This window comes from Triturus cristatus, chromosome 7 (assembly GCF_964204655.1).
Source record: "Triturus cristatus chromosome 7, aTriCri1.1, whole genome shotgun sequence".
Classification (NCBI taxonomy): Eukaryota; Metazoa; Chordata; class Amphibia; order Caudata; family Salamandridae; genus Triturus; species Triturus cristatus.
In genome coordinates, this window is record NC_140590.1 from 1,867,087,493 (window position 1) to 1,867,108,990 (window position 21,498).

Consider the following 21,498-nt stretch of genomic DNA (forward strand, 5'->3'; position numbering starts at 1 on the left):
GTGCTAACCGCCCTGCGCCAGGCAGGCCTCACAGTAAAAGCCAGCAAGTGCCAGATTGGGCAAGGATCAGTAGTCTACCTGGGGCACCAGGTCGGGAGCGGTCAGGTCGCCCCTCTACAGCCAAAGATCGACGCCATCCTAGCCTGGGAAACACCCACCACCCAAACGGAGGTCCGAGCCTTCCTGGGCCTCACTGGCTACTACCGAAGATTCATCCGGGGGTATGGCAGCCTGGTTGGCCCCCTCACCGAACTCACATCAAGAAAACAGCCCAAGAGGGTGCAGTGGACGACTGCCTGCCAGGAAGCGTTCGATGCCCTAAAGAAGGCCATGTGCACGGCCCCCGTCCTCCAGGCTCCCGACTACTCCAAGGAGTTTGTAGTCCAGACCGATGCCTCCGAGCATGGCATTGGAGCCGTCCTGTCCCAGGTGAATGACCAAGGCCTAGACCAGCCCATCGCCTTACTCAGCCGGCGGCTGTTGCCCAGAGAACAGAGGTGGAGCACCATTGAGCGCAAAGCATTTGCCGTAGTCTGGGCCCTCAAGAAGCTGCGCCCTTACCTGTTTGGCACCCATTTCAAAGTACAAACCGACCATCGGCCCTTGCGATGGCTCATGCAGATGCGAGGAGAAAACCCCAAGCTACTGCGGTGGTCAATCTCCCTCCAGGGGATGGATTTCACCGTAGAACATCGCCCTGGTACGGACCACGCCAACGCTGACGGCCTCTCCCGGTTCTTCCGCCTCAGCGAAGAGAACCCCCCAAGATGATGGGTAGTTCTCTCCGGCTTTCAGCTGGGGGGGACGCGTGTTAGACCCGGCCTCGTAGCATGGCTCTTCCTGTCCTCGCACTACCTAACCTGGTACCAGGGACCCCAAGCACACGGCCCAGCCGATCCTTCCCACCAGAACACACACACGCGACCCGGGCCTCCCCGTCCATGGCCTCTCTCCTTTCGGCCACCCCGGGCACGCGTGCCCACTTCGTGCACCAAGATGGCCGCCCGGCCCCAGCACAACCCGGGCCTAGAGGCGCCACTCCGGCTGGAGGACATCACGCTTCCAGGGGATGAGAGAGGGAGGAGCAGTTTCTATCGCACCTCTGAACTCCCCTGGGACGATGGGTTTCGATCGGCCCTCCGGCCTCCCTGAGGGCTGGCTCCACGCCTGCTGGGTGTCTGGGACTCCTCCCGACCCGGCCCTGAAAGGATCAAAAGACAATGGCAGGAAACCTCGACAAGCGACCCCCAGGTGACAAGACCCCTGCCTGCACAGACTCCGGACATCAAAGAGGGGTCGACCTATAACAAGGGGTGCTCTGGGACTGTCCGGCAGATTCGCCTTGGAACATCTGAGCCCTGCTGAGTGACTCGCGGCTCCCAGAAGATCGTAAGACCTCCGAACTGGTACCTGAGCATGCTGAGTGACTCGCGGCTCCCTGAAGAACGTAAGACCTCCGAACTTGTGCTTGAGCCCTGCTGAGTGACTCGCGGCTCCCTGAAGATCGTAAGACCTCCGAACTTGTGCTTGAGCCCTGCTGAGTGACTCGCGGCTCCCTGAAGATCGTAAGACCTCCGAACTTGTGCTTGAGCCCTGCTGAGTGACTCGCGGCTCTCTGAAGATCGTAAGACCTCCGAACTTGTGCTTGAGCCTGCTGAGTGACTCGCGGCTCCCCCAGACTCTCTTTGGTCCCGCCGGACCCCACGACGACAAGCGTATCCCCCAGCTCGAGGATTGAGAGCTGTGCGCCGGGTACGCTCCTGCATTTGATCCATATCCCCCCCAAAGACTGTCCCGCTACCTCCTACCCCCGCCAAGACTCTGTGAGCCCACGCTCTGCTTGTAAATATCTGCCTTGCTGATCATAAAGATCCTACCACTTCGATTTGATAAAGCTTGAATCCTAAGAACCCTCGGTGTGGTGTCTCTTTGTCGTGTGGTGCCAAGTGTACGATCCTAGATACGAGATTCCTCCCCTGCGGAATCTCCCACCAGTGCCCGGCTACGATACTTTGAGGGTGGGTCTCAGGATAGTCAGGGCCCCCTCCGGGCTCCTCTGAGGTCGCCTTCTAACAAAGGGGTTCTGGGTCTCCAATCGGCCAGAAAGGCTGCTTCCTTGTTAGTTATCCAATAAGCCTGTCCACCTACACGGCTCCAGTGTCTTCCGGCTCCGACCACCACAGATTACAGGTGCTTCGGCTACTCGGCACGCGCACTCTGCTTGTACGCTTAACTTTTCCCGTTTCTGGGCTCCTAACCGCGCATAGCCCACCGCCAACCCGGCGTCTCGAACCTCGCCTCAAAGCTAGACACTGAATGTTTACACATTGGAACCCTAGGCACGATCGTCCATTCCGCCGCCTCGGTGTACCCGCCCCGGCTTGCCAATTTTGCTCGTACCGCTCGGCTATATCCCAGCCTGCGGCCTTTAATCCTCCTCCCGTACCGCATCCACAATGTAGCGCGCTTTCCAGTACCAATATTCACGGTACTTTGAGTCTTCCAAACACCCCAGACCGGGTTGTAATTATCACCGGTTCCTTGGGACTTTTACAACTTCTTATTCACCCACAATAAAGCCCTGATGAGTCACGGGACCTCTCCTAGTGACGAAACACGTGTCGGCTGGTTTTGTTTTGATCAACACAGTCGTTGCTGCAATATATAAAGAAACTTTTCGAACTCATACTGGTGTCAATCACGGCTTTTATATAACGGTTTGAAACTGATGTTAACATTATGATATCCTCATCATGTGTGCCCAGGACTGTGCCTACTTTTACAGTGTGAATGCTGTGATTCACACATTCCCGGGGGTTAGCGGGTTATTCCCCCGACCGAGCAGCACCGTCCTGATACAGGTCCATAGATAGTTCACGCAAGAGCCTGAGCGCCATTCTTCATGACACTACTAAAAACCCCACCCCTAACCATCATTAGTTATCCAATCATGTTCCTTAACATTCTCTACTATCCTTTAATTTTCTTTTTCTAGAGTTTAGTTGGTCCTTTCATTCGACCAGAGTCCTCTACATGTTGCCCTGTAGTCTTCAGTAGTTTTGGCTATAACTGATCCTCCCTTGTCTACTGGTTTGATCACTGTATCATCTCTAGATTGTAAATTATTTAAGGCTTTTTCTTCAAAGGTGGCGATGTTATGAAACCTGACTTCATCCACATTTATAGCTTCCATGTCTTTTATTACTGCTTGCTTAGAGGCTATACCTTCGGAGGGTATAGCATTTGTTGGAGTGAAGAAGGACTTGTTTTTCATAGTGGTATGTGATGTGGCCTCCTTGGTGTCTAACTTATCTGTGAGGAAAGCCTTGATCCAAATTTTTCTGAAAACTGCTAGTTCGCATTTTAATTTGAGCTAGTCTGCTTTTTGGTGATGACAAATACAAGTTCCTTATTTAGGACACTCTTCTTCAGCTGAAAAAGTATAAGGTGTCAGATTACCTACCTACATGATCTGCAATCTTCTTGTCCCTGATTGAGGTTGTTGTTCCCAGGTGTTGCCCCTAGTTACCATTTCTTCTGTTCTTCCCACCTGACCATTCAATCTGTTTTTCTTCCCCTCCAGCTGACACATCCTTAAAAAGGACAGGTATTTTGTTGGAAGGGGGTTGTGTCCTTTAGGCTGTGGGACCATAAGGTGTTGGCCAGTAGTACGAGTGTTAAGGTGGGGGTGGTGGCGAGTGCAGGGCAGGGAGAGGATATCCACTATTAAACCATCTTCCCTGTCCTTGCCTTGTCTTATTCTTGCTACTGGAGTTGTGACTACTCCCGCCCTCTGAGAGGGTTGACCTATCATCACTGGAATTCCCTGTCTTTGACTGCAATCACTCATTCTGTTGTTTTATGTACTCATCTGTTGTGTTTGGATATCCCTTTATTATGAGCACATTTCTTTACATCTTTATGTTGTTTGGAAATTTAGCTCTGTGTGGGGGAAGCCTTGTATCTCGAAATCTCCTTGTGGACCTTATCTAGTGCCATCTTGTAGACTTCTATCTGGGAGTTTCGGTAGTATTCGCCTGCTTTAATTTGTATGATCATGCATCTGATAAGTCCCTAAGTGAGTGCAGACACACCCCACATGACAAGAAAGGGCCTGCTGAGCTGTTGTTTGGAAGGCAGATGAACATTCAACTCCCACAGTGAAGTCAGACTTTGTCCATCAAGAAGCAAGATGTTCAGCAGCAGGACCCTCAAAGAAAATGAACATGAATGTAAAGAAACTGCTTTTTGCAGATGCCCCCCACTTTTTTGCACCCATTAGGCATACTAGACCCTGGTCTTTAGGTCTCGCCTTGGCAGCGCATGCGCTGTCTCAGCGAGACTTAAAGTAATCTATATATTGGCTTCAACTCCGTGTAATTTCTCCTGCCCCTTGCGACTGATTTAAGTCTGGCATTGCTGTTGTTTTCTTGATTTCTGTTGGCTGTTGATCCTATGGTAACTTCCGTGTAGTCCTGAAGCAGCGGCGCCTAACTAAAGTTTTCCTCCGCCTCGCTCGTGCTTAATTGCGTGCAGTGTGCCATTTGTTTTTACCCCTCCCTGATGGACGTGTCAGACCCTGCCAACAAATGTAAGCACCGGTCGTGGTTGGGGGCGTGGCCCCCCTCCTCGCTTTGTTCAACTTGGTTTACATTCGCGCAATGGCGACAGCTTGTTAAAGTTTCTAGAGTATTCATCTCTCCAGCCTGTCAGGCGCACACAGCCGGAACAAGCTTCATGCCCCAGGCGATTTAAAAAATCAGCCGCACAGCAAAACGAAACATTGTGGGCCATTTGTGTAGCCAGAAGCATACTGCATAGCGTTCTTAATGCATGCTTTTCTGTGTTGTCAGCTTGTGAGATTTATCCAACGTTTATTTAACTTACAAGTGTGTGACACGCATACATACATTATCAGCATGGCACCCTTTCACGAGCGCTACGCTGGTAATGGTTTCATTGTTGTCTCTTTCCATGCTCCTCAACCCACCTGCTCTCCGCTCTCACCCCCCAACCCCCCCCCCCCCTTGTTTAAAGAGCTTGCTGGAGCTCCGTTGTTATCAAACCTATCACTGAGGAGGGGCGCTTTACACTCCTCATTGCATTCAATCTGGAAAACAAAGACGCCCTGCACAGAATCCACTTCATCGATATAGCTGCCTCCTTCCTCTGCATTTCATAAAGCTAAAGTAATCCACATCCATAAAACCACGGAGAAACTAAGGCTTGTCTACCTGGCACATGCAATGTGGAAATACTGACAGAAATATTCAATAAATATCAGAACCTGCAGAAAACGGTAGCTGAGCATGATATTTACTTGTCAATTACGTATGAGCAGAATGTATGTATTTTTTCTGTCTTTCTCTTGGTGTGGCATATATTGCCAAACTATATTTGCCCACTTTCAGATGATGCAACATCTTGTGTGTGTTCAACATAATTTGTGGCAAGAAATGTCCATGGTGGTAATATTGTGGTCTTGGTTTCTGTTCCCCACAACCTGCGTTTTGTATTCCTTTACGCTCGCACTCTCTATCCGAGTCGCGCTATATCCTCACCTCGTGACATTATGCTGCCAAACATAGGCACCCCACAGTTTTTTTGCCCGCACCACATCACATCCACCCACTGCATATGTCCATGTCTGACCCGTGCAGCACCTCGAGCATTATTACAATTATTTGCAATGGTGATTTCTTTTTATTGTAATTAAACATTTATACTGGAAGTATATAGCTACCATTTATAGGTCTCAGAATGACATCTTCCTTTTTTCCCCACCATGTGGCATGTGTATGCAAAATAAAACAAGCATTTGCAATGCAATAAGTCTCGCATTTATGAGACTTTGAGCTATTGGCATTGTAAATGACAATGCCTTTTATTTATGGGTTGGTTATTAAAATATAAATGAAATGCATTGCTATTTACCGTGCCAATAGCTTAAACTCCCGCAAATGCGAGACCTATTGTATTGCAAATGCTTGTTAACTCTGACAGTGCTCTAAAGCCCGCTAACCAGGCCCCAGTACCAGTGCTCTTTCCCTAAAATTGACGTGTAAATGGAATCCCCAGTTGACAGAAACCATACCTAACTAATTAGTCCCTGGTAAGTGGTACCTATGGCACTCAGTGCAGGGTTGGTAAAAGGGTACCCAGGGCTTGCAGCATTGTTTATGCCACCCTGAGTGACCTAGGTAAGCCAATGTCCGCAGGCCTGCCATTGCATACTGAAGGAACGCTGCTCCGTTTGGACTTTGTCCTCCCCGTGTGTAACAAAGTCACTGCACTGCTTTAGGATATGTCATTCACCCCAAGAGAGGCCTCCTGTGCCGAGGAGGCAGGGTGCAGTATACTAAGAGTGTAGACATGTAAGTGCAAGCTTATATTTCACTATAGTATCTTTGTCACCAAGCAGTTTTCAATAGTTACTGCCTTGCACTGTTTTTTTATCTCTGGCAGGGCTAATGAGCCAATAAAAATCATTTTTCACTAGCACTAGCCAGTTTTAGATCACATTCACCTTTCTTCTATATTTTTGCGCTGCACCCTCACATCACATAAGTGCTCTTCTGTGGGATTTTAGCATCCTAGTTCTCCACATTATTGAAAACATCCCTGAGCTCCCACCTCTTAGTGCGGTGGTCGTAGCCCTCAGTGGGACTAGGTTTTCCCACTGAGAGGAGAAAGACCAAATGATGAAGCATGTCACCTTTTGGTGAGTGAGTGAGGGCATTCAACCTGTAAAGGGATTCCTTTCCTTGTTTAGGGCACTGTCATTCTAGACACAGATTATTTACAGTATTCTCTTCTCTTTTTGCCTTGCTCATGTTTTAAGGTCGCTCAGACCCAAGAGGTTATTTGTGTGTTTTACTATAGTATCTTTGCCATTAAAGTACATTATCAGTGATAGGTAGTCCATAGGGTAACATGGGACCTACACCCGGGAAGACCCGGCTTGCTAGCTCCATTATGGTAACACCTAAATATGTAGAGATTGGTGTCAAACATAGGGCCTTTTCTCCCTTGACATGTATCTGGTGTCAAGGGAAGGCTGGCATGCACCCATATGGCTACCTTAGAGGTTACCCTTCTGGTTACACCAGCTTCCCTGTGCTCTGGCTGGCAAGGCCGTGTTTCCAGCGCCTGCTACTACCAAACCAGGATTGTGACCTCCAGGCAGTGTGATCACTCCCAGGAGTCCGGAACAAAGGATGGGCAGGAAGGAAGTGACACCTGCCTTCTCCCCAGCGGGCTAGTGAAGAGACACATAAAAGCAGTGAGCTTCAGAGGCTGCACCGCCTCTGATATGCATCTCTGCTGTCGCATGTAGCCTTACGGCTAGAGCGGTCGACCTCGAAGCTGGAGAACCGGGTTAGAGTCTCGGCAACGGCGCTCAACATCCTGCGATTCTAGGCAAATCACTTAATCTTCCTGTGCCTAACAAAAATGAATGTCTGTGGCGTGCACTGCTGAGACTGTAGTGTTTTTACAGCTGTCGGCTCTTTCAGTCACCCTAACGCTGAGGTAGTCTTCTATAATTTCCATTTGTAGGCCAGTGTTTGTTTTCAGAACAAGATATCGTTCCTTTCCTAAAATACATCTCCATCCTACCCCTTGAACCTGTTTTCTGCAGTGCTGGTATAATGAAAGACAAGGAGCGGAAGCTGGAAGAGGACATCCCAGGCTCAGGTTCATCTCACAGTGCATTCATAGGTTACGCCCTGATTCCTCCTCATTGTTGTGCATAATATTTCTCGCATTCTGAGTGCTTGCTGATTACTTTGTGGTATTTTTCTCACCTCTGTGTATTGGTTACTGCACTTTCCCGCTGCTGCCCCTGCGGCCCCTCCCCCGACACAGCCCTGCTCTCGCCTCCCTAGCTCTGGTCCCGCCCCCCCCCTTACTTAATGGCAACCGCTGCGCGCTCGCGCGCGCGCCACTGGCATGCCGAAGGCGTGCCTAAGGCAAGCCCGTCTGCCCGACTGCGGCCAGCGCCAGAAACCCTGGATCTTCGGAGCCCCACCTATACAATGCCTCCACCCTCCACGCACTCAACCCCGTAAGACACGATGCCTGCCAAAGGGCCGCACCCTACACCACCCAAGGACAGTTCTCTTGCAGACATTGCCGACGATCCTTCACCATCAACAGCGCACCCATGACCGCCGGAGACTCCTTGGACGGCCACACTACCGAAGCCCTGGCATGCATCCTCCTCAACGTACATTCCCTACACAGGCACGCCATAGAGATCTGAGACCTGCTCGACACCCTCTCGCCCGATGTCGCTTTCATCACCGAAACCTGGACAAACGCCACCTCCGGCCCTGACATCACCACCGCCATCCCCGACAGATACAAGATCCAGAGAAGGGACCACCCCCATTGCCCCGGTGGAGGACTCGCTATCGCACACAAGACCTCCCTTCGACTCTCCACCTCCAACACAGAACACCTCCACTTCCAGATCCAGACCAACCCCAGGATGACACTACGCGGGACCCTTGCCTACAGACCCCCAGGACCTCGCACCCAGTCCGCAACCACCATTGCCGGCCTCGTCGCACCCCACGCCATCACCTCTACAGACTACATCCTTCTCGGAGACCTCAATTTCCACCTTGACAACCGCTGCGACCCAGACTCCATCACCCTCCTCGACAACCTCTCCAACTTCGGACTGAAGCAGATCGTCACCACCCCCACCCACAGAGCTGGACACACCTCGACCCCATCTTCGCTGGAGGGTCAAACATCCACTTCAGCCACACTTCACAGCCCCTCTGGATGGACCACCACTGCGTACACTTTCACCTTCAACGCCACCACAGGACCCAAACCCACCCTGTGACCGCCACAAAGAAACTGGAATAGATCACAGAGGAGCACCTAAACCCCACCCTCTGCCTAGACCCTCCCTGCTCCAAGACTGACGCCAACTCCGCAGCCAAGGAATTTCACCGGTGGATCTCCAGATGTGCCAACAAGCTCGCACCCCTCCCCAGCAAACAACGCCCCCTGAAAGCCACCTGGTTCACCACCGAACTCCAAGAAACCAGGCGATCCTGCAGACCACGCACGGAACCTCAGCATCATCCTAGACTCTTCCCTCACCATGACCCGCCAGATCAACTCCATCGCCTCCACCAGTTTCAACTGCCTTCGGACCCTCCGCAAGACCTTCAATTGGATACCCCCCCCAGTGCAGAAAAACCGTCACCCACGCACTCAGAACCAGCAGACTGTACTACGGCAATGCCCTCTACGCTGGAATTAATAAAACTCTCCTACACAAGCTCCGAACCATCCAGAACACAGCAGCCAGACTCGTCCTCGGAACCCCATGACACGAACACTTGACCCAACACCTACGAGACCTCCACTGGCTCCCCGTCGAGAAGAGAGTGACCTACAAACTTCTTACCCACGCCTACAAATCCCTCCACAACATCGGACCCAAGTACCTCAACAAGAGAGTCTCTTTCCACATACCCAAGAGGAGCCTCTGCTCCGCCGCCCTCGCAGAGACCATCCGCAGAACCAGAGCAGGAGGAAGAGCATTCCCCTACGTCGCAGCCAAAGCTACCGGTCAAAATCAGACACTCGCCCGCCCTGCACACCTTTAGGAAGAACCTCAAGACCCGGCTCTTCGCCTCCACCAGAGCTGCACTCCCCCACCCTGCACACCTTTAGGAAGAACCTCAAGACCTGGCTCTTCGCCTCAACCAGAGCTGCACTCGCCCCCCCCCCCCCACACCCTTAAAACCCGTGAGTAGCGTGCTTTATAAACCCCTGATTGATTGAATATGTCCTTCTGTAGCGAAACTGGTGTTATGTAAAGTGCTGTGATACCCGATGTCTCGGGTCGTCTAGTTTGCGCTTTATAAAACAAAAGAAAAAAAAACCCTGACGTCGACACATCCCTCCCTTTGCCCTAGGCACTTTTGTAACTGGGCAAGGCAGAAAATGACAGGCCTCGAAAAATCCAATCGCAATAGCAAGTGAGATTTTATCAGGTCAAGCTATTTTTAGCATTTACTCGTCCTACTGGCTACTTAACTTATGCTGAAAGGAAAATGTATTCTGCTCAGTCTTGTTTTTGTCTTGACACATTTGCTGTATTTTCAAGGACAGAGGTCAAATGTCAAGGACAGAGGTCAAATGTCAGTTTGTCTTTACTAATGGTTGCTTGGAAAGTGGAGTTTTTTTTCTTTCTCTTATTCTAGTTATTGCTTTTTCTCAAGTGAGTTATCTGACAATAATTGTGAAAGAAAAGGCTGTAAAATATCAGTTTTTTTCTAACACAACATTTAAACAACTTGTAAATGAATAGAACAAGTATTTCAAAATGTATCAGAAATTATGAAAACTTTTTTTTGTAATTCAGAAGTGTGATGCAAACAAAGATTTACATAGGAGCAAAACAAATCAGAACACTTTACTTGGTGATGTGCAAATGACAAATATTTGCAGCAACTCTATTTCCAGACATTGTACACTATATATTTTTAAAACTACATGTCAGCGGGAAATTCTGTGGCCATTTCATTGTTAAATCTGCTGATTGCAAATGATAGCGTGCTGCTACTTTATGCTTTAGGTATGTGTTTATTAAAAGTGACCGTTTAAAAAAAGATTTGAGAAACATTCCTGCCCCTGCGCTAATGGCAATGCGGTTAACGAACTGAGACAAGTCTGCGGTCACGTGTATCCTTTACGTGGCTAGATTTGTATTATACATGGAGCAAACGTTTAGTCTATTAAATCAAACACCAGAGTTTTCTGTACAGCAGACATGCTGAACTCACTTATTTGAAGGAGCTTTCATAAGTGATCAAGAAGAAAATGGAGTCTCAGTGAATTAAAATACTTGCCCAGGGTCACACCATTTGAAACCAGTTTATGGGTCAAGAGTATTAAAATTAGGTCGAATAGATTATTTAAGCCACTAGACCTGTGGGTCTAGTAACATTTTTAGGATTTTGCGAGGCCTGCATTGGGTATACAGGAGGTGTACACTTCCAGAAAGGCTGGCTACTCCTCCAGGGTGAGTAGCCTGATCTGTACACCTAAATTAGAATTCTGCCATCTTTAGGAGGGCAGAAATAGTAGGTTCTGGGTAGAAAAGGTGGCCTACACCCCTGGATGTGGTCACTTCGGGGGCAAATCAGCTGCAGGGACTAGCTGCCCATTGGCTACTAACTCCCACAGCCCAAACTCTCCTAAATCTAGGATTCAAGGATCCCCCCCAACACTAGAACCTGAGATCTGAACAACTGGCATCAAAGAAGGACCGAGAGGAGATGTCATTAAAGGGAATATGAGGTGGAGTGAGTAGTGTGAGAAATGCTGTCAACTTTGTTTCCTCCTGCATTTCTTCACTTTGCTACTCTGTGTTCTTGAGTTGCACTTTGGCCTGGAATCTAGCAGACAATTCTGTGCTCTGTAAGAGCACGGTGTGTTTGTCTTCTCAGTAAAGCCCCTCCTAGCATAGGCTGGACTCGACTCATTCAGAGCACAAGGATGGTCTGTGAAGCTAAATCCAAGGACATGCATTTCCAGTTCCAGTGTCCTCTCTTAATTTTTAGCAAATGTGTGTCATTTTGTAAACGTTTTCACATTGATACCTTCGAGGGCAGTGGTAATCCGAACTCTGGTGCTAAAAGGTGTTTGTGTCAACTCAGGGGCACTAAAAACAAACCTTGCTGCTGCAGTATTTCCCCATGTGGGATTACCTCCCGGTAACAGCACAGATCCTCGAATGAGATCCAGGGTGTCTAGATCAAGAAATCCCACAGACGCCTCATGTCTCTCAACATCTCTTTATCCCTCTTCTGTATGTTCCTCCATCTCTCTCCCCCCACCCTCCAGAATTTTTCTGTCTTCAGTTTGTCTTCAATTCTTTTTTCCCGTATCGGAGACATTTGTACACTATGTGTATCTTTCAATAACAATAACTTGTTTTTTTAGTTAGCACATTCCTGCTGTTTCTAAGTGAAGTAAATACATCAATATTATCCGATTTATAGTCCTACATTTATCACCGTCCGGCTGGAAGGGCGAGTCGGTTGGTACTGGCTATATATGTATTTTATAGGTTTACATTTTTAAGTAAGTGAAATGTATATTTGCTTAATCTTGTTGTGATAGTCTTTGCACTGTGTTGATACTGCTTTGTGTTATTTGAAAACAAGGGGAAATTACTTTTGTTTACCATTTCTCGCTTCTCGATCATTTCTGGCTACCAAGTCCATTGGAATAAGAGTGAGGCTCTCTCATTGTCCAGGGGTACAACGAAAGCACCTATTTTGGGCTATAATTTTCAATGGAAAGCGGACCGCCTGAAGTATTTAAGTATTTATATCAGCAGACGTTTAGAACGTATGATTCAAGATAACTTAGACCCACTTATTGCCAAAACGAAGTCAGCGTATGAAAAATGGTCCCATCTTAACTTGTCTTTTTGGGGTAGAGTACAGACAGTGAAAATGATTGTAGTGCCCCGTTTCACTTATGTTTTAGGTATGTTGCCTTTGACAGTTAAAATGTCAATATTGCGAGATATCGACAAAGGTATGAAAACCTTTATTTGGGGATCCCTGAGACCTAGACTTAAAATATCAAAATTCATTGCTCACAGGTGATATGGTTAGTTTACCGTGTATTGAGCATTACTAGACAGCCCTCCATTTATCTCAATTGGTTTATCTTTGGCCCAGACAGGATGATCCCCATAAACGGTACAGGCAACTTCAGCTTTGCACATGTTGTACACTCATAAATCACCTGCTTTACAAACTTCTAACCCTATTATGCAATCTATGCTTAAGATTGGGTACATGCCCACAAACTCCTCGAGAGTAACCCGAGACTACATGGAGAGGCCCCCATATGGCATAACGCTGATGTTAGAATAGGTAAACAGACTATATCCTGGGATATATGGGAGAGAGCAGGTATTCTAACGTTGGATCACTTACTCACTTTAGAAGGTGAGTTTGAAACCTTTGAAATCCTTCAGATAGAATTTCAACTCCCTGCCTCCCAAGAGGGGAAATACTTGCAACTAAAACAAGCCCTATTTCATAGACTAGGACAATATCCTTGGATAGTTGAGTATTCCCCAGTGGTACAATACTTGAACATTTGGGGGAAATTCAAAGGCGCAGTTTCTGGATTTTATAACCTCATAGTGCATAAACTACACTCATGCCTATTACTAGCACAACTTCACGTCAAATGGCAAGAGTTAATTACTGCAGCTTATTCCGATGAGGAATGGGAGGATGTTATTATGAACATGGATAAGGGAATCGGAGAAGCCAGAATGAAATGTACTCTCTTCAAAATTCTTCATAACTGGTACTGGTCACCACAAAAAGTCAAGACAGCAGGTTTACTGCACCAATCTACCTGTTGGAGGTGCCCACAGGAGGACTGCGATACACTGCACATTTTATTCCAATGTCCAATTTTAAAGGAATATTGGTCTTCTATAACTGTCTCTCTACACAAAGCTATACAAGTGTCCATTCCTTTAACGGAAAAATTAGTTCTATTACATGATGTTACTGATCTCCCGAATCTCACAAACCATACAAGACGATTGATAGCTATTGCACTCACTGTAGGAAGAATTTGTGTATTAAGACATTGGAGAACACCACAATGCCCTACATATGATGAATGGCTTATTGAAATGTATAAGATAGCATCATATGAAAAACTCATTTATAGATTGCAGGACAATGTTGGAACTTTCATCCAAATTTGGAACCCCTTTCTAGCTAATAAATATTCTATTTCTGGTAATATTTCAGATTTTTCTTCTAATTAGGAACTACAATAAGCGAATCACTTCCTTTTTCATCTCCTTATTCATTACCATAATTATTTATATTCATGCTGTTGAGGTTATCATTAGGACTGTTGATGCTGTAGCCAGCAACACTGTTATTTGAATTAGGACTTACTGATCACCTATTGGAAATTGTTAAGTTAGTGGGAATATTTCCACTTGAAATATTATATTTGTATGATATTATCGCTACTATCTTCCAACTCTCTATAATATATGGTTCCTCCCTCGTCCACCTTTCCTTTTTCTTCTTTTCCAGGTTTTAGGAGTATCTCAGCTATTGCATCTCTTGATATCTGTGTCATCTTTTTTGTATTTAGAAATCTGAGAAGTTAACATTTCATAGTAATTCATTGTGTGGCCATAATTTGATTTGCTTATTCTCCTTTTTAGATGTGTTGTTTATATACTGACATGTACTTCTCAATAAAAATTAAAAAAAAGAAAACAAGGGGAAATATTTTTTGTTTTGTGTCAGTTAAGATCATGGCCCTTCGGATAAGAGGGTTTGCTCTGGTAGTGTTTGGCATAACCTTTACAGAGACAGCACAAAAAAGTAAGGAATGGAATGCTTGAATTAATCTCAGCCAGCATTTGTTAGCTCGCATGTACCATTGCTGACAGGCAACAACCCATACACAAATCCGTTTTGGCCACGCCACAAAAGGGTTTGAATATCCTGGACACAGTTACCAGACAGATGGCCCTGGTGACCTCTTCAAGAGGAGGTTCTCCCAGCCCTCCTCGTTCTGTGTTGTTTGGACGCAGCCGGTTCTTGAATGAGGACCTTTGAAGTGTAGATTCGTAAGACTGAATATGAGTTCCACTGAATATTGCAGGCACTCTGACTCTTTCAAAGACACTCACTGCCTGAGTCCTTTGTTTACAGGCCGCCTGCATGATATTATCTGCCCCCTCATTTCCTTTTCAGTTTCTTCTCTAAGAACAAGACCCATTTGCAGCGATGCAGGCCTTTTGATAAGTCACAAGCAATCCTAGCTCTGGAGAACGTAACGGGGGGGAGGGGGAAGGGATAGTATATAAAGCATAATTCTCAATGTATGAAGTTGCTTAACTTGTGATGTAAACCTTGTTGTTCTAGGAGCAGGTTAAATTCCGCGATGTTGCTGCCTGTTTCTCTGAAGAGGATTGGAAGAATTTGCAGGAATGGCAGAAGGATTTTTACAAGAATGTCATGAAAGAGATTCACCAGGCTTTGATCGTACTTGGTAATTTCTCACTGTCCCAAGAGGAATTTTACAATATATATATAACTCGTAATGTAGTAACAAGTTTCTTAAAATATACTGTAATTTAATTGTGCACAGTATATCTAGGAAAAATATGACGCGCTGTAGTAGTCATGGAGAAGAAGCCACAAAACAGGTTTGTGACCCTTCAAGAACATAGAATGTGTTGAGCAGTGCTGATCACGTGCTTTTGTCCAGGTCTCGCTAATCATGTTGTCTGGGATGTTCAGTTGCTGAGAGGGTCCTCCAGTCCTGGTGGTACAGCTTTGGCGTGATCATCTCATGCCCTCATGCCCTGAGGGAGCCCGTCCTGAGACCAGTTGGAACTGGCCTAGGTAAAATGGGTATTGGAATGCAGACTTTGGTTGGAGACAGTCTGGGGTTCACGCTGGATGGAGCTGCAGCCATCTTTAAAGGGCTGGTGTGCTTCTTCATGAGACTCACAGATGGTTTCTGGAAGGAGGACCGCAGAGCGTGTGTGTGTGCAGGCTCACGGTAGACCCTGGAGAGCTTCACCGAAAGCAGACATGGAGTCTAATGGACCATTCAGTAGGCCAGGCACATGATGAACTCACAGACATATCCAAACACATAGATATAAGACACTCTATACATGTCCCACACATGATGGAGGCAAAGGGGCTCTGTTAGGCCAAACTGCACAGACTTTACACAGGGGTGATAGGCTTTGAGATTGTGCAGGCACACAGGGCTGTTCTCCTCAATAACAGACTTCAGCCATCACCGTTGGACTCTGTTGGTCGGGGAGAAGGGGAGTCTAGAGGAGTGCACTTGAGGTGTCCTCTCCACATCTGGCAGTAGCTCTGATGTCAAATCAAATCAGCGTTATTCGATTAAAAGTAATTAATCATAAAAGCAAGAGTACACAATACATAAAACAATACACAAATTACATTAAAATTGATTCCTAAGTTTGTAAATAGACTTTAAAAATGCACTAACAGAGGCCATGATGTAGACTGACGCTGGTCGACAGTGCCTCAAGCCAAAAGATTTCAAAACCGGGAGGATCCACCTTTTCCTAGGGATAGAATAAAATTTACACAAGAACATAACATGTAATGTAGATTGGGTCGATACTTCATCACATGGGCAATTACTTAAGAATTTGGACCAATCGTTCTGCTCAGGGAAACTTAGTAGCCTATGAATAATTACCAAGCGGAAACGAACTAACAAAAATCTATCAAAATCGCCTAAAACAATTGTAATGTAGGGTTGAATCGTTAAGTGGGTGAGTATCAGCTGGTGTGCCTGTACAGAGGTCTTCTTCAATTCTGTTACCAATCTACGGTCATTTAAATGGCCCATGCACAATTTTTTCATGTCCCTTCTTGCAATTAAACGTAAAGTGGTAGGATCATTAAAAAACTCCTGATGGTCTAGGTTCTGAAAAAAGGATTTAATGTATACACTAGACATCTGATCCTCAACACCCCTTCTAGCTTCATGAGGTCTAAAGTAATAGAACGATTCAGAGACAAATTTTCCGAAGTCCAGATCCTATGCCATTCTAGCATCGGTTGTATTTTTATAGTGTCCTCCAAGTAAACGATACCCAATTCTGCGAGGCATATATATGTTGCCGTGGAGTCTGGTACGGCCAATAAAAAACTTAGAAACTTGTTTTCCACGACCTGTAAAGAAGTAACATCAACAATCCCCCAGACACCAGCTCCATAAGTGGCAACAGACACACATTTGGCATTGTAAATTTTTAGCAACTCAAACGGGGGCCTCCTACCCAGTTTCTTGCTAAAATTAGAAAGGGCAATCGCAGTTCTAGCAAACAGGATCCTCCTAGCTTTCACTGCTTGATGCCAACTAGAATTGTGGTCAAATAGTATGCCCAGATAAGAGAACGTTTTAGTGTATTCAATGGACTTATTGTATACGAACATATTCTTTGGCCTCTTGTTCTTACTATTACCACTGATCATAGCAAAAGTTTTGGAAACATTTATAGACAGACCTAGGTTTGACATAAAATTCGCAAAAGAAGACATTAGCCTTTGTAAAGCCAGAGGCGTGCGAGCCATTAACACGGCGTCATCGGCATATAACAATGCCGGAATAGATCTGGTTTCTATCTGAGGTAGGTCTCTACAATTTTGTACTAAATGTTTTTCCAGGCCATTAATGTATAAGGTAAAAAGGAAAGGAGCGAGAACACAGCCCTGTCTCACTCCTTTTCCTATCTTAAAATCAGCAGTACATTGGCCCCCTACCCCATAGTGTACCCTTGCCTTGGCCCCTGCATAAAGCTGTTTAAGGAAAGAAACTATTAAAGTGTCCACACCTAAATCTTCTAAAATTTTCCACAACTTAGTGTGGACAACACAATCGAACGCTGATGATAAATCAACAAAACTTAAATATAAATTACCCCTTTTTGCCTCCGTGTACTTGTTGATTAAAATATTTAAATTAAGACCCCGATCCACTGTCCCCATACCCTTGCGAAATCCATATTGTGTATCACAAATTATTCCCAAATCCTCTGCCAATTCTTGTAGCCTATTAAGTATGACTCTTCCAACAATTTTCACAGAAGAGTCTAACAGGGAAATAGGGCGGTAACAGGCCGGGTTAGCTCTATCTCCTTTTTTAAAAATGGGGACTAAAATAGAAATTAACCAAGTTGGTGGGAAACCATACAAACTACATGCGTTAAAAAATAATGTTAAAAGCGGTCCCCACAACTCAATGTTATATTTAAAAAGATCTGCTGGAATACCGTCCGGCCCTGGTGCCTTACCCCCTTGACTAACTAATATAGCATCAGTTACTTCCTGAAGTTCAAAAACGAAGTACTCCTTTGATTCTAACCCCTGAAATGACGGCTCGAATGCAGTCTCTGATGTCTTCTCTCTGTACAGTGGGAGCTCCTCCGTGGGCACACAGGATTTTTAAGCTCATGGAAGGAAACTCATACAAGGTACATGTGCAGGGTGGCACAACTTCTGACACCCCACATTGGGAATCAGATTTACAAATAGACATGTTGTGATTTCCTGCACTGTAAATGAAGACATTCTGTGCGTTAGGTAAACCTACACGCATAAATGGTTGTGACTTGTGCCCATAGTATGGAATCTGTCTTCTCCCACAAGTGAACAAGAGTTTGCTTTCCATTGGTTATATGTATATTTATAAAACTTATTTTATTGATTTTCAAAACATCATGACCGTCTCTTACAATAATCAACAATTTCCCTCTCCTCCTAGGGTCACTATCCTTTTTCCTTCGTACCCATCTCCCTAATGGCAGAAGTGGGCACCCCAATCATCCTGTAAACAGCTGTTTTCTGTGTGCTCTATGTAAAGCCTAAGAATGGCCCAGGCCCTTCCCCGCCAGGTCTCCTGTGGCTTGACGCACAGCGTTAGTCCTCTCCCGTCCACCCATTCTATATTTTACCAGATTTTTTGGGGAAACGTCTCCCCTTAATGATAATTTTTTCTTTTGTCTAACAAATATTAATTTCACATTCCCAACCTCGCACCTTCGGTATCTGTGTGGAACCTCATTTACAGGCTAGTTCCCTCTTAGCTCGAAGAAAGCTTAGGTTGATAAGGAGTCTCTTGTAGGAGGAAGCGTCTGTCTTACTCCAAATCCCCAACAGCACTAGCCGTACCCGAAGTTCTATGTATATTCCTGTGGCGCCCTCTAACCATTGTGCCACCCCTTTCCAATATGTGAGGAGATGCGGACAGTGCCACAATGTATGGATAAATGTGCTCCTTTGACCACAGCCTCATGGGCACCTCTCATCAGGAGTTTTCCCCTTTTTATGCAGAAGGACTCTAGTGTAGTACACAGGATGTACTATCTTAAGCTGCATCAGGCGGTAGCGGCCTTGATTGGTACTATTCTGGGGAATTGCAATGTATCCCCCAGTCCACATCCTGTGCCTCTCCCGCATCTCTATGACATTTGACCTTTAGATCACCTTGCGTGTTTCTCATAGTGTCTGATATGTGGGGTTAACCGCCTTAGTGAGCATCGGGCCCTCCAGCAGTCTGTACTCCAGGGGTCAGGTCTCCATATTATCCACATCAGACACGTCGAAAGTGGAGGTACATAAACGCTTGGGAGACCGGTGCTTGTATGCTGTGACCAAGCATACGTGTACCACGCATGTATTTACACTGTGGGCAATACAACAAATGTGTTGTTAACACATGCTGTTGTTGCACAGCAAGTTGTTACACTGACCTGCCTTAGGGGGAGCGCTGGACTTTGGAACAATATAATTTACTATTCTAAGTCCAGTCTGTGCAATAGTAGGGAAGGTGTTGGACTTTATATCCTATGCCGGTCCAACAAGTCGTCCACTAAAACAAGTCATTGTAATGACTTGCCTGGTAAAGGAAAGCGTGGTAACGATGTGTTCGCTGTAGTGTCCACATTGTAAAGGCACAGCGTGGTTCCAGCTGACTGGTATAGACTATTTCCCGAGGCTGGCATATGGTATTGTACCCTAGGATGGTCTAACGCATGGCTACTCACATATTCCCAGGGGCCGCAAAGTTTGGTCTATGGTGTGACCAAGGACCCCACTGATGCCAGCGGGGGTGTAAAGGGGGTGATGGGGAAGCAAAGCATGTATATCTAGTGGCTGGTGCTCTTTTAAAGTTAAGGCTTAGTTACTTCCTTTCCCTAACTGCAATTAATCTTTAAATAAGTGCTTGTTGTATAGTTACAATTTCTTTCCATGTCAGTGCAGAGTTGAGTAAACAGCCCACGCTGCTGCTGCCCAGAGGGCCACAAGGCCGTACTTTGAGTATCACTGGTCTAACGGAACCACCGCATTCGCCCGTAGGTTGTACTAAAATCCCCAGGTGTTTCCGGCACTCCACTAGCATATCCACTAACTTTCTGGTAGCAATATTGTCATTACCGTGAGATTTATATTTACACTTGATATATACGAAGGAGTTATCTTTCTTTTGGCCTTGACATCTCACTTGTTTATGAAATCTCTCCCCTTTCACCTGGAACTCTGTCACCCCAGATTCTAAAATGTGACTTTTCTCTGTCCCTGACAACAGGCTATCAAATTCTCAACCCTGACTCTTTACTCCGGATCTACAAAGGGAACGATGTGTGTGTACAGGAACCCTTCGAAGCCAGGAGTACAAACCTAAACGAGGGGATTGGATGTAAGTTGGACTGTCCTGTGGCTTGTGTCTGGATAGTGAATACCCACACATCACAATATTGCCAGAATGTAATAAGCAGAAATATCTCCAGATAGAAATATGTTATAAATACTGTTTACAAAAATATCATTCAATTGCCTGCAGATTTTCTTTTATTATCTTCAGTGTGGCGATATTTTGATAATTCTGTCAGACTTTGATTTAATTACAATATTCTGGTGCTGCAGAAGCAAATCTTCTTTTCACTTTGAAATGAATTGTAAAGAGTCAGGCAATTTGTCACAGTGAGCAAGTGTCCTACTTGGGCCTGCTTACCTGCCCTTTTCTGAAGGTTCTGACCTTGTGTATTATGCACATGGGAACAGGGATCTATACATGCACCTCTGCGCACCCCTCTGCCTGCACCTCTGTGCGCCCCTCCGTCCAGCACAAGGACTTTACAATTCAGGCATTTTGTGCTAATGACAAAATATTGCTCATTTCCTTAATTTTCCACACAAATCCACAAGGCAGTTTGAGGAAACCAAGACATCTTCTGCTGGATGTGAAAATAAGAGGGGCCTGCTGTCAGATTTTAGGCTGTGTATGTGTCCTGATTACCTTCAGTCGTGCATGCATGTGCGCCCATGTACAGACGCGTGTGCATGCACGAGTGAGTTGGTATGTATGGGATTGCATGCATTTGTATTCTAAAGCTTGGGCCACTGTGAGCAGCGCTCTCTGTTTCTCTTTACAGCTTCTCACCCAGCGGTCAGTCCTGACATATTATTTAGAATCACACAGGAGGAAAAGTCCTGCAGGAGCGACACACAGCTCCCAGAAGATGTTGAAATCAGAAACACTTCCAGTTCATGTGAGTTTGATGCCCACACTGTACTTTTTAAATTATGCCTTTACTGTTTACATTTTTACTATATTACGACCAGAGGTGCATTATTAATATAAGGCCTAACAAAAATATAGAAACCGAGCATAACTTTCTACAACAAACCCAAAGTGGTGTTAAGTACTTTTAAGGTAGGGCGTTGTGCATATGCTGTTCTTTAGTATATAGCTCTTCGCGGATGCTCTAGGCTCTACTGTTTGCATGAAAATGTTTGACACAGCTTTCCAAGTGTGGTAAAAAAAATGTTATTCTTTTTATTGAAACAACAACTTGCCACTTATGATGAAAGATTTAACATCACAATATTTCGATGA

At 45.8% G+C, this 21,498-nt stretch overlaps 1 protein-coding gene across 4 annotated transcripts in view; it reads left to right on the top strand.

Annotated features, from left to right (window-relative positions):
- LOC146813538 (uncharacterized) overlaps positions 1-21,498 on the top strand; it is a 72,473-nt gene that overhangs the window by 9,962 nt on the left and 41,013 nt on the right. For all 4 annotated transcript variants that reach the window (XM_085620309.1, XM_085620311.1, XM_085620308.1 and 1 more), the window contains exons 2-4: positions 14,967-15,093; positions 20,188-20,298; positions 21,035-21,151. In XM_085620309.1, coding sequence (XP_085476435.1) covers positions 14,967-15,093; positions 20,188-20,298; positions 21,035-21,151 — 355 coding nt within the window. The remainder of the gene's footprint in view (positions 1-14,966; positions 15,094-20,187; positions 20,299-21,034; positions 21,152-21,498) is intronic.